This window comes from Panthera uncia, assembly GCF_023721935.1.
Source record: "Panthera uncia isolate 11264 chromosome A1 unlocalized genomic scaffold, Puncia_PCG_1.0 HiC_scaffold_17, whole genome shotgun sequence".
NCBI classification, from domain to species: Eukaryota; Metazoa; Chordata; class Mammalia; order Carnivora; family Felidae; genus Panthera; species Panthera uncia.
Window position 1 is genome coordinate 31,236,552 of NW_026057577.1, and position 13,107 is coordinate 31,249,658.

Below are 13,107 nucleotides of genomic sequence, written 5' to 3' on the forward strand. Positions count from 1 at the left end.
TTACCCTGATAGGGAAACTGAGGGATAAGAAGGGACTTACCTGAAAATCACAAGGCCAACTAATGCAAAGCCAGAATGAAATGTTTGTCCTAAAAATTTGACTCTGACCTGGGCTCTTAACTGAAACCCAGGATAAGCCTCCCAAAACGAATTTCAAACTTTACCTGAAACCACATTCACAGACAGGATTTAGTTACCCAAGAATCCTGGAAATGAAATGTTTTCACATGTACTTCTAGTTCCTGTTGTCCAGCCATGTGCTCAGCAACTCTGGCATCCAGTGCTTCTATACTCCTTGGCTGGTCATTTCCTATGTCCCTGGAGGCACAGTCCCACTAGGGTGGGACTTGGCAGGTGGGAGTCCCAGCAGGCCCTCAAATTGGCAACAAGGGAGAAGCTGGCATGAGGCTTAAATTCCACTTTGGCACTCAGCCCTGAATCCAGTGTGCTTGTCTGGGAGCGTCGCATGAGAACCAGAGCCAGAGAACAAAAGATGGCAAGCGCTGCAGGCCCAGACAGGCAAACACAACAGCCCACACACCCAGCACCAGTGTGCTGCCTTCCAACTTTTGACTTTAGCAGCACCTAGGGATGCATTAGGAGGAAAAATTATAGATCTCCACCATGCACAGGCATGTCTGCCCTTCCCAGAGGGTGACTGGGTTTCATCAAAGCTATCCTCTAAATCTGCTGGAAAATGGGCAAAAGTATGCTAAAAAGTACCATTACTGGTCACTTTTGTTAAATACGTTTTCTTAAATCTGGAGAAAGCAAATCACGGATCACACCTTGACTTTTTAAGTAGGCTTTCTAAACCACCAACTAGGAGCTCTTAAGAATCTAAATCTTTGGGAAAAACAAAATTATCTTCTCTTGACACAACCTGGAAGGCTTGCTCTTGGATGAAGTTATTTATTACTCTCCTACACAGTACCAGGTATGCAAGATCAAGGAGGCTTCGTTTCTGCTCTTCCATCTGGACCATCCAAAGGTGATGAGATGTAGAAAGAGAATCAAATGTGGGATTAGGCCTGGGGTAAGATTTGGCTTCACCACTATAGGGCTGTTGTCTAATGTCTTTTGGCCTGTTTCATCACTTGTAAAATGGGCACAACATGTACCTCCATGAAATGTTGAGTTGCATGGCATAACATACTTGAAACAGCTTTTTAAAAAGCGCAAGATTTCCCTTCGGTGGGCATGTAGAATAAGGGAAGCTACAAATTAGTTTCACCCCAACAACTTGAACTTTCTTCCTCTCATGGTAATTTTGGGACCATGTCCTCAGGCCTCCTTTGCATATACCCTTCCATAGGCAAATGTAACAAAGACAACTAAAATTTAAGGCTGAAAAGTTATTAGCCATTACTAAACTTAACACATGCCTTGGAGAGCTTATACTGTCTCCATGGTGCAGACCCTGACAAGGAACAGTCCTAAAGAATCTCAAGCACACAAAGTGTATTCTTAAATATGGTTTAATACTCTTCTCCATTTCTGTACATCACAACACCAAGATTTCGCTGCTTAGGATCTCTCTGTAGAGGCTATAGAGAATGCAAAGGCTACGGTTTTCACCCCTCTTATTTACGTGTTTGTATGTGTAAGTGTAATACATATCAGTATATATTGATACACACATCAATATATAATGCAATATATATCACCAAAGAGAACACATTGATTAAAGAAATACAAAAATTTGGCATCATTTCCAAACTTAAATAGTAAAAATAAAAACTACAAAAGGAGCTGCATACCCTAAATGTATCATGTGAAACAACAAGCATATTCAAAAATGTAAATTTACATCCAATTTCTCTGGTCTTGTCATATCACATTAGACCCATTTACAATGGCAAAACCCTAAGGTACTGCTGTGAAGAGAGCATGTTTGCTCGCTCTTGGGTGTTCTGCAAACAAACAGCAGAGCCCAAAGCAAAAGCCTGTTCCGGTGAAGCCTCCCACGTTGGTGAATACCAAAGAATGGACTCTTCTCACTGGGGGTTGAGACATCAGGTTATACATTAAAAGACAGTCATTTGGACCTCAGAGTATACAGTGTGAGAACCAGAAGCTTTACAATTAAGACATACTCCCTTCATTCAAGTGAAACAGGATTATTGGAACGATAGGCAGGTCTGCAACCTGGGAACAAGGAGCTGGTTCAGACCAATAAAGCTACGAGTGACTGAGTCAAGTCAGTGAAGAACAGCAGTCAGGCACTAAAGTGTTAAAAGTACCCAATTTGAAAACCAAATGTACCCCACTACTCTATCAGTGTGGGAACGATACCAATTGACTTTTAAAAACCTTTGGTCCTTCAAAGTCCATTTGGTATACTTTTTTCCATTGCTACCACTGGGCACATCCTATACACTTTATTCACTGTCACCACCTCGGGCACGCCATGACCTTGCATGTCAGCTGGGGTCAAATCCAACTTAGAACCCAGCTATGAAGCGTGAGCTTCAGGTTTTCAGGCCCACTTTTGGATCCAACAATAGTTAAGTCCTTGGTGCCAGAAGCTGTGTCCCATCCCTTCCCACCCCTGCCCTTCCCACCCCCCTCCCATAATTTCTCATATGAGAGGTGCTTGTAAGTCCCATATTTGAAACAGATGCTCCAACCCCACCAGGAGGTCAGGGGTTTATAATTACATGCACAGTCATACATGTCTTGTCAGTCGTTCCTGTGAAAAACCTTGCAGTTCACTTTAAAAAAAATCAAAACATTCACATAATCATGCCATCCAACACAAGGAAAACACAACCATCTCCCTTTTACCAAGGACAGACCCAAGCAAAATAAAATATTCTTTAAATTTCTTTGCTTCCACTTAAATTGCATGTTTTATTTCTCCCAATCCCAGCAATAGCACAGAAGCCCCATCATATCCATCCCAAACTGGTTTCTAGTAGGCTAAGATTATGGGAACCCTTATCAATGCAACTGATGCCAAGGGCTCCCAAGCCCCGGGCACAAATGCGCCTGCAAAACAGATGAAAGGGAACAGTGCATTGGCCCAAATGCTTCCTGTGTCAGTTTGACTTTGCAATGCAATTTGCATCCTTGAAACTGACAGTCTGGAGGGGGAGGAGTAATGTGAGGGAGTGAAGTTGAAATTGCCTCCTATTAGCTCACCCTTTCAACATTAAACAGAGACCAAGAAAAAATGGTTCCAACATTTCACCGCATGTATTTCTTCTTATGCAGTCTAAGCTGAGAATGCCATGTAAATGGGTCACTGCGAAATGCAGCAATTTTTCTCCAATCAAAATAAGAAACAAACCAGTATGATCTCATTTCTATTAACTTTTGAAGGTTTACAGCAGTTAAAGTATTTTTGATTCTATGTATGAAGGTTAAAAAAATCATTTTTTTTTTCATAAAATACAAGAGCAACCAATTTCACCATCGAGTAAAAGTAAAAACTGGGATTCTTTTTTAAATTAGTCCAAAGTGGCATTTTAGGAACTTAGTTGTAGGCTGCTGCGCTGACACCATGACAAACCAAAGTGTAGGGTTGGGTCTGGTTTTGTTTCGGTTTTCTTTTCAATATCCAATGCTCATGGATTAAGTTCTGGAAATGTTCCAATTGTAAGGCAGGGATCTGTTTGGATTCCACCACGGGTATGCTCCTTGGGTTGGATGCTGGAGGGTGAGGCACGTTTTGCCGGACCCATGTCGACTACCTAGTAGTCATCAAGGTCAAAAAATTCATCATCTCCTCCTTGGTATTCCATTCCCTGGAAATCTACTCGGTACCGCAAGATACCTGGGAAAGCAAATCAAAGAGTAAATCACCAGTGTTCCTGGGATGGGGAGGGTTCACTTCAATAAGGAAAGTCCAATTCCCTTGTAGAATTACAGAAAACAAAGAGATGATGATAAAAAATACAGTTCCAACCAAGGAACCTGCAACCATGTGCTGCCTCAACCTCCTGCCTCTGCCTCGTTGGATGAGCACACTTCATCTCATAGCTTGATTTTGGGATAGCCAGGAAAGCTTTGGCCTGAGACCCTGGCCGTAAGTTTAGTTTTCTTATTTGCTACTTACCTCCAATTCCACCAAATCCTTTCACAAACTGGGATCCTTCTTGTGACTTATCTGTGACGATTTCCAACGTTGCTCCAAATTTTTTATAGTTGTTAGCAAACCATTCCAGCAGGGGCATGCTTTCGATCAGCTCATGTTCTTGTCCTGTCTGCAAGGGTGACCATGAAGATACAGAAAAAATGGGATTAGGATGTAATCAAGACTTAGCCACCCTAGCTCCCGGACCCACGATCATTCTCATTCTCTCTCCTTATTAAGTGGGTGTGCCATGCTCTATGTGAATTCTGGTTTCTAATGACATAATTCTAATAGCACAGAAGTTCTATTTCAAATAACATTCCTCCTCAGGCTCTGGCTCAATGATAAAATGTCAACACACACTTAGCAGTTTTTCAACTTCTGGTTCCTGTTGTTGTCTCTAAAGTCAGGCTGTTGTAAAGTGTCTCCAGGCTGCACTCATTTAACAGCCCAGAAGAGACAAGCCAAATTTACTTTTTAGAGCAACCTTGTGAAAAACAAAGTCATTCAACTCAGAATTTGAGGAACTTTAAGTGATCTGTGCTGGCCAGGTGACACTTTTGTGGTGATGCATATAGACCAAAGCTGCAGAAGCTGTTTGAGTACAAAAGCTTATAAAGTGAGTGAAGAAAGTAGCACAGGATTCACAATGCAGAAGAGGCACTAGTCAATCAAATCTTCCTCTTTACTATTTCAAGAATGAGAATATTTAACTACTTCATGGCACGGTCTCCTTCCTTGGAATCAGACAGGCATGTAGCATATAAGACGTCGTGACCACCTCCCGTTGCCCCCCACTGCCAAGAGTATGAAGTGTGGTATCTCAAAGCTGATACTCTACTTTGCCAATGCCCTAACATAGATTTCCTTTCCTTGCATTTATTACCAAACTAGGAAAACAATCACATACCTCTTTGTCTGTGAAATGAGATTTATCCTTCTCTTGTTCTGGAGTTAGATAGAGAATTTTCTCCTCTGTAGTATTGGGGGAAAAAGTATGTTAACCTAGTTCTTATACACTAGCAGATTTAAGTCCCATAAGTCAGGTTAGATGAAAGGGCTTCTGAATTCATTCTTTCAACCTTCTTTTTATAAGCAATATTAGTCAGCATGCACTTAATGTCTACTAGGTATACTGCTCCTACCGTAAGTAAACACCAAACATACTCAAGATACAGTTCTTGTCCTCAGGAAATTTAACAGTCTTAAGCAGACATTTATCAGTTCAAGCAAAACAGTTTACGCAGACAGAAGCCACCTCTCCCAAATTTCCACCCCAGGTTTCCAGAACACAGAGGTCACCAACAAACCATAATCTTATTTAACTTTCTAATTCTCATACCTTCTGTGCCTTGGCAATGAAGAACATATCTCATTATATCCAGATTTTCATAGACTATTAGAATCTCTACAGCTCCCATTTCTAAAGCCTTTAGTGTATCTTCAACTCCAAAACAGTACTTGCCCGTGTCCTGACTGATTTCATCGAAGTATCGTCCTGTGATGAGGGATAGGTGAGGAAGCACATATATTAAAAGTTTCCTTTGTAGAAATAGACTTTCTAGCTCAAAATCCAAGAGATAGTGGTGGCTGGGTGGCTCAGTCAGTTGCACATCCTACTCTAGGTTTTGGCTCAGGTCATAATCTCATGGTCTGTGAGATTACCCTGCATCAGGCTCCATTCTGACAGTGTGGAGCCTGCTTTGATATTCTCTCTCTCTCTCTCTCTGCCCCTCCTCGGCTTGCGCACACATGCACTCTCTCAAAATAAATAATAAAAAAATAAACTTAAAAAAACCCAAGAGAGAGAAAATAACAACTTAAAAATAAGAGCCAAAAGCTGTGAAAAGTCCTACCACTCTAGTTGAGGCTCTAGAAATTGACTCAAGAGTTAATAGCAGGGCCAAATACACAACCACTTGGAAAAATGTGTGCTCCATAAATCAGAAACAAAGCCAAATAATGGCCAGATTTTTTTTTTTTTTTTAAGGTTTGTTTATTTTTGAGAGAGAGCACAAGCAGGGTAGGGGCAGGGAGAGGAGAGGAGAGAGAATCCCAAGCAGGCTCCACGCTGTCAGCACAAAACCAAGCGGGAAACTCAGGAAACGTAAGAATAAGACCCAAGCCAATGCTTAACCGACTCAGCCACCCAGGTGCCCCAATGGCCAGATTAATCTTTAATTTGGTCTCTATTCACCACTGCATTATAAAAGATAATATGTGAAAACTGAAGTTTGGTTCCTATTGCCAAAGGGTAAAAAGAGTGGAAATACAAGCACACTTACTAGAACTCAAGAATAAAGGAAGATTAATGACTCCACTGAGGAAGATTTTAATACAAACGTTCAATCTTCCTCTTACCGTTTTGGCATTTTGTTACATATATATAATCACACACAAACATACATACAAATACATTTCACATAATAAGTAAGTTGTATTTCACTGATACCTATTAATTTCTTCTCTTGAATGAATTTCACGTTGGAGAGGACTTCAGTAGATAGCTCGATAGCTTGGTTGAACCCATTTTCACCACCATAGGATATATCAACTAATTTTAAAACTTTTGACTGCAACCTCTGACATACACACATTAAAAAAAAAAAAAAAAAAAGCATCATTAGTACTTCAAAACACCTTGACCAAGACACACTTCTTCTTAATGGGTCTTTAACCACTTCTAACTAAAGTCTAAAGAGGGAGAATACGGGGAAAGAGCCCAGTATGTTCATGAGCAGGTCTCAGTGAGCAACACTGTAAAGTGTAACTTCCCCAGCCAGTCATATCACACATTTGATTAGATTTGACAACTCATTAATCACCAACAAGACTAAGTTCCTTGTTAAGGAAACAGGATATTGGTTCCTGCCATATAAAGTGGTTGAGTACAACACCACTTCTTTGGTTGAGACTTCTACCATATAATGCTACTCCCTCTCAAGAGCACCTTTGAAATGTGTTATGCCTGAGTCCATGTCATAGACCAAAAGATTTTTTTGGATTAAATGCTTTAGGCTAATCAGCTCTATCATATTACTGGGAGTTTCACTGCTTTATTTACCTCCAGAAATAAATCAGAAGAAGACCAGAAAAACCCCTACTTTCTCTGAAATCACATTCCATTTTGAGGCTAATTATAGCAATTCACTAAACCAGAAGCTGCCACCAGACCATAATGATTCTATCTAAAAATGGTTTTCAAAGAGAAAAAAGACCCAGAAAAACGTGGAGGAATGTTTCTTAATAAAAACCTGTCAACTTGTTTTTAAACATGAAATTCTGTCAACTTGTTTTTAAACATGAAATCTATCACTTGAAAACCAAAAAGATGTGCATGTCCCAGTGCTCAGAGGACCCACTACTCTCACCTAGCAACTTAACAGAGCATCTACTTCTCACTTACCTGATCAAACATATCAGATTGACTTAGTTCAGTTTTAAAGTCAGCTGATCCAGCTAAAACAAGACCAGCCACATTCACTTTGTCCCCAGAAATAAAGAGCTGTACAGCAGTCTCAGCTACTTTCCGAACATAGTTATGTCGCTTTTCCATTCTTAAACGAGCAAAACGCAAGGCTGACTGACCTCCTCTACCTTTGACACAAAATGTGGGAAAAAATGGGTAATTAGTAAGAAGTACAAAATAACTTGCTAATTAAAAACGAATCATGCCATTATCTAACACAAAGACAGAGAAAAATTACTATTTATTTTAAATGATTGTTTGGCACAAACTGATACACATTTTCAGAATAAATACCAATTATCTTATCAAAAGAAGAATCATAAGCACCAATGAGTCATGTGTCATTTCATGATGCCTCTCATCTGGAGTTATTCCCTTTATGTAGTTGACCACCCCTTAAAAAAATATTTTATTTGTTAAAGTAATCTCTACCCCCAGTGTGCAGCTTGACTGAAATCACAACCCCAAGATCAAGAGTTGCACGCTCTACCAACTGAGCCAGCCAGGTGCCCCTACAGTTGACCCTTAAGAAAAACACAGTATATTTCTGTAAATGTATTTTCTCTCTGATGATTTTCTCATTAACATTTTTTTCCCTAACTTAAAGAATACAGTACAAAATATAATTAACATACAAAACATGTGTTAGTCAATTGTTTATGTTAATGGTAAAGACTTCCAACAATAGGTTATCAGTAGGTAAGTTTTTGAGAAGTCAAAAATTATATGTGTGTGTTTGGCGGGGGTGGGGGGTGAAAGGGCGTGCCTGGGTGGCTCAGTCAGTTAAGCATCTGACTCACTCCTGATTTTAGCTCAGGTCACAGTCTCACAGTTCATGAGAGTAAGCCCTGCCAACAGGCTCTGCACTGGGTATGGAGACTGCTTGGGATTCTGTCTCTCCTCTCAAAACAAGTAAGTAAATAAATAAACTTAAAAAAAAAAAAAAAAGTTTTATGTGGGTTTTCAACTGTGCACAGAGGTTGGGACCCATATGTGTTGTTCAGGGGTCAACTGTACTATTTGTTTCCTTTTTGCTAGACACAAAATGGGCTCATGTTCTCCTCCTGTGTTACCATGTTTCTTTGGGAGATCCACAGTGAATTTGTGTAGGACTTCTCTTGTGTTTCCTTGGAGTGTGCCAAAAAGTGCACCACTACCATCTATTACAATGAAGCCAAACTTGCTGTCATCCGAAAGTAGTGCTGTAAGAGCCTGAAAAGCAAACATAAGTTATCACACAATAAATAAATCCCAAAGCTTTGTTAGGCAAGACAAAATCCAAAAGGATGTACATACAAGCCCTTTCACCCCATCCAGAATGGTAGGAGTACTTAAAAGTCATTTTATGGAATGATTTAGACTATAGCTATAAATATGTAACCCATACGGTCAATTTTGAAACAGATGCAGGGAAAAACACCAACAATAATGATAGAAAGCCCTTCAACAAACCTGACCTGGACACATGAATAGAAAACCAAGAGAGGTATAGGGTTCAGATTAATTCTATCCTTGATTTGATTTAGTCTGATGGCAATCCATGGAACATAATGTTCAAATGAAAAGTCCAAACTCTAAAACAACAACAGTACAAAAAGCTAACCTCCATCAGGTCACTTTCTGTATTATCCCATCATTAGCAGGCAGTATTCATTATAGCAAATAAGGGTATCTTGTAAATCAACTCTAGAGAAGGAGTCCATGAGGAGAAAACCCAGAAAGTCTACAAAAAGATCTAGATTTGAAATGTTTCATTTAACATATATGTCTTGAACACCCTTAATGGTATCAGGATCTAAAACTCAATTTTATTAAAAAAATTTTTTTTAATGTTTATTTATTTATTTTTTAAAAAAAAATTTTTTTTTCAACGTTTTTTATTTATTTTTGAGACAGAGAGAGACAGAGCATGAACGGGGGATGGGCAGAGAGAGAGGGAGACACAGAATCGGAAACAGGCTCCAGGCTCCGAGCCATCAGCCCAGAGCCTGATGCGGGGCTCGAACTCACGGACCGTGAGATCGTGACCTGGCTGAAGTCGGACGCTTAACCGCTTAACCGACTGCGCCACCCAGGCGCCCCTTTAATGTTTATTTTTGAGAGAGACGTGAGTGGGGGGGGGGGGGGGGGGGGGGGGGGGGGGGGGGAGAGAGAGACACAGAGACAGACAGACACACACACATACAGAATCTGAAGCAGGCTCCAGGCTCCGAGCTGGCAGTACAGAGCCCGACATGGGGCTCAAACTCAGAAATCGGTGAGATCATGACCTGAGCTGAAGTTGGCCACTTAATGGATTGAGCCACCTAAAACTCAATTTTAGGCACCCCTAAAACTCAATTTTATTTTAAAGGTATTATATAGCTAATGATTTGGAGTTTTTCTGGGGGACAATTCCCCTTCTAGGTTAGCTTATAATTATATCCCATAGTTCTGTCCCCACAAAGAACAAATATTTAAATAGTCCTGGAACTCATATAGATGGGTGAAGAGTTTTCATGATGGAATGTGCACACCTGGTAGATGATTAGTTCCTAGGTGCCAGGCTTCTTTGGAGTTAAGAAATACCCTTTCCATTTTAACTAAGGAAGAAAATATTTCCTTTAAGAATTGACCAGAAAGCAGATTAATCATTAGTAATCAATCTTTAATCATACCATATCTGAAAATTAGCATTAAGACATGAATGTTGTGCCATTATGTCGCAATCTCTTAGGTGGCTTGATTAGTTTAGGTTTTCAATAATTCTGCTCATCAGGGAATACTTATCCCTCTTAAGAATGTATAATTGTCCTGATGAAGCGACATAAATTGTGTTGTACAGCATGTCACATTCACATCTAGTTATCAACATATCAGCTGAAGCCAAAATAAACAAAGCTAGCAAGATTAAACAGTACCTGGAAGGGTTAAGGTTTAGAAATACCAATGAAGCTAGCTTAATAAAAGCTAGATAACACAAGTAACAGGTACTACTTAAATTAAGACTTGAAATCTGCTTTCATGAAACTAGATACAGGTAAGTGGGACATGGTAGCTAAGAGCCTTCCCAATGAAGCTTTTGCCAAAAAGAGGCTGGCAAGATAGCCCAGAGAACAGTCTCAATCATCTATGCAACGAACCAAGATCCAACTGGAATTGGACTTCCTGTCAAGTTAGCAGAAATCATCCATTGTAAACTGTGTTGACAAATGTCAGTTCTAATTCCACTGTAGAGGTTTTTCCCTAGGTTGATGAAAAGCAAAAGACTGAACTAGGAGCCAGCTGTGAATTCCTGATTGTTCTACTGTTGACTGATTTAGGTCACTCTAATGAGGTTTCCTTTCCACCCTTAAATTTTATCTTATGGCATCTCTGTCACTCAAAAGTTTCATGGGGAAATAAAAGCTCTTACAGTCCTAAAGGTTTTATAATTTGTGAACTGAAAACTAAGGATGCAAGAAATATAGGCAAGTATCATGGGTATACAGGGAGAGATGGAGAGATAGGCAATTATTTCTTCACCTCTAACCAGTTCTCCAAACCCAGTTTAGCACTTTCTTCAAACATAATGATGGTCATTCAGTGTGTCACAATTAATGTATAATTTTTTTTTTTTTTTAAATAGCCAGCCTTGTGGTACAATGACTTAGAAAACAGTCTAGCAATTCCTCAAAAGGTTAAGCAGTTACCATTTAACCCAGCAATTTCATTCTTAAGTATATATACTGCCCTCCCATGAAAACGTATGGTCACACATATGGTACATGTATGTTCAGAGCACTATTATTCCTAATATTCCTGATGAACAGATAAATCAAATATAGCAAATATGATCTGGTAATAAAAAAGGATGAAGTACTGATGCTAAGTGAAAGAAACAAGTCACAAAAATCCACCCATTGTATGAAATGCCCAGCATAAGTGAAATCTAGAGAGACAGGCAAAATCAATGGTAGCCTAGAGGTGAGAGATCTTGGTGAGGCGGGGGTACGGATAGGGGGTGGGGGGGAAGATGGTAATGACTGCTAATGGATATAGGGTTTCTTTCTGGGATGATGAAAATACTGTTTGAACTTCTTACCTCTGTATGGAATTTGTTGTCACACAAATACAATGATGTATTAATTGGTTTGAAAGGTTCAAAGTCAATGTTGACTTTCTTTTCCTTTCCTTCTTCTGTTACAATGGTACCACAGTAAACAACCAGGCCATTTGGAGGTACTGCAAAAAACACACAATTTCTCTACTTAAATCTATAGCTAATTTTCCTCAATTAATAGAAAATGTCCCTAGTTCTGTCCCTACTCCTTTATTATTTTTAAAGATTTATTAAGTAATCTCTACAACCAATGGAGGGCTTGAGCCTACAACCCTGAAATCAAGAGTCACATGCTCTAATGACTGAGCCAGCCAGGTGCCCCGTGTCCCTGGTTCCTTTAAGTCATAATTTAAATAAAGCAGAAATATCTGTAAATCTCTCCGGCAGAATTCTCTCCCTAATTTTAAAAATACTTGAGATGTTTAAAAAAGGAGGATTTACACTTTTAAGTAACTACTACTTTGCTTTAAAGAAAAAAAAAAAAGGGGAGAGAGGGGTAAGTTCCAAGGCCAAAGGTAAATTGCTGATGGCTATCTGAAAAAGATACAATAGTGACCAAAAGCATCATGGCAGGATCAAAGTGGAAAATATAACCAAAACACAATAGAGGAGGAAAATGATCATATTCTAGATTACCTTTGTTATAAAGTTTGAGTCTTTGTTGTACAGATGTAATGGCTCCCAGGACTGAAAGGCGGTTTACTCGTGACTTAATGTTAGATGCAGTTCCAAACTCATCTGCTAACATTTTTGCCACTCGTGAAATCTGGTCTTTGGGAGGAATGATCAATGATATCATGCTTGTGCCATTGCTGTGAAAGAAAGAGTAACATCAGAGGTTCAAGTACCACATAAGTCAAGAGTTTAAATTCATGCTTATCATTAGTAAAGGGAGCTAATGAAATCCCCTTAAAATAGAAATATATCACTCTCAGTGATTAGGAAGATAGGGACTATTCCAGTGTAATCAAAGTATGCCCAGAATTAGGAAAAGTGATCAGAATGTGATAGGTACTCAATTATTTGAATCAATTTTAGCTAGCCTAAAGAAAAAGTAGTAAGGCACTTTAAAGGATGCTTGGGAAACACCTCATTCTTCAAGGGCAAAGAGAGAAGCTTTCATAAGGGGGTGATAACAGGCTGGAATCTGACAGTGAGTCCATGGTAGAAGCTTGGAATCTGGTGGTTCTTCAGTGGGAGAAGCCACCACAGGATGATACAACAAGTCTTTACAAAGTCTAGATGAAATAACTGAATATCATAGTGTCTCTCCTTTTCTTTAAATTCCAGGCTCACCATGAAAATTTAAAATCACTAGTTTAGCACCCTTAGGAACTAAACTAGTTCCTAATAGGAATAGCAGAATCTTGGAATTCAAACAAATATCCCAATTAGGAAATCATACATCTACTCTATGTGTTTCTCTAAACGTATTTTACATATTAATCACTTTTAAAAAAAAAATTCATTTTGACACTG

At 39.3% G+C, this 13,107-nt stretch overlaps 1 protein-coding gene across 3 annotated transcripts in view; it reads right to left on the reverse strand.

Moving 5' to 3' along the window:
• Positions 1 to 1,462: 1,462 nt before the first annotated feature.
• ETF1 (eukaryotic translation termination factor 1) overlaps positions 1,463 to 13,107 on the reverse strand; it is a 27,475-nt gene continuing 15,830 nt past the window's right edge. For all 3 annotated transcript variants that reach the window (XM_049649296.1, XM_049649298.1, XM_049649297.1), the window contains 9 exons: positions 12,265 to 12,440; positions 11,611 to 11,750; positions 8,621 to 8,759; positions 7,485 to 7,675; positions 6,531 to 6,660; positions 5,421 to 5,576; positions 4,989 to 5,053; positions 4,061 to 4,208; positions 1,463 to 3,778 (listed from right to left, as the gene is read on the reverse strand). In XM_049649296.1, the coding sequence (XP_049505253.1) occupies positions 3,696 to 3,778; positions 4,061 to 4,208; positions 4,989 to 5,053; positions 5,421 to 5,576; positions 6,531 to 6,660; positions 7,485 to 7,675; positions 8,621 to 8,759; positions 11,611 to 11,750; positions 12,265 to 12,440 (1,228 nt within the window). In that variant the 3' untranslated portion in view covers positions 1,463 to 3,695. The remainder of the gene's footprint in view (positions 3,779 to 4,060; positions 4,209 to 4,988; positions 5,054 to 5,420; positions 5,577 to 6,530; positions 6,661 to 7,484; positions 7,676 to 8,620; positions 8,760 to 11,610; positions 11,751 to 12,264; positions 12,441 to 13,107) is intronic.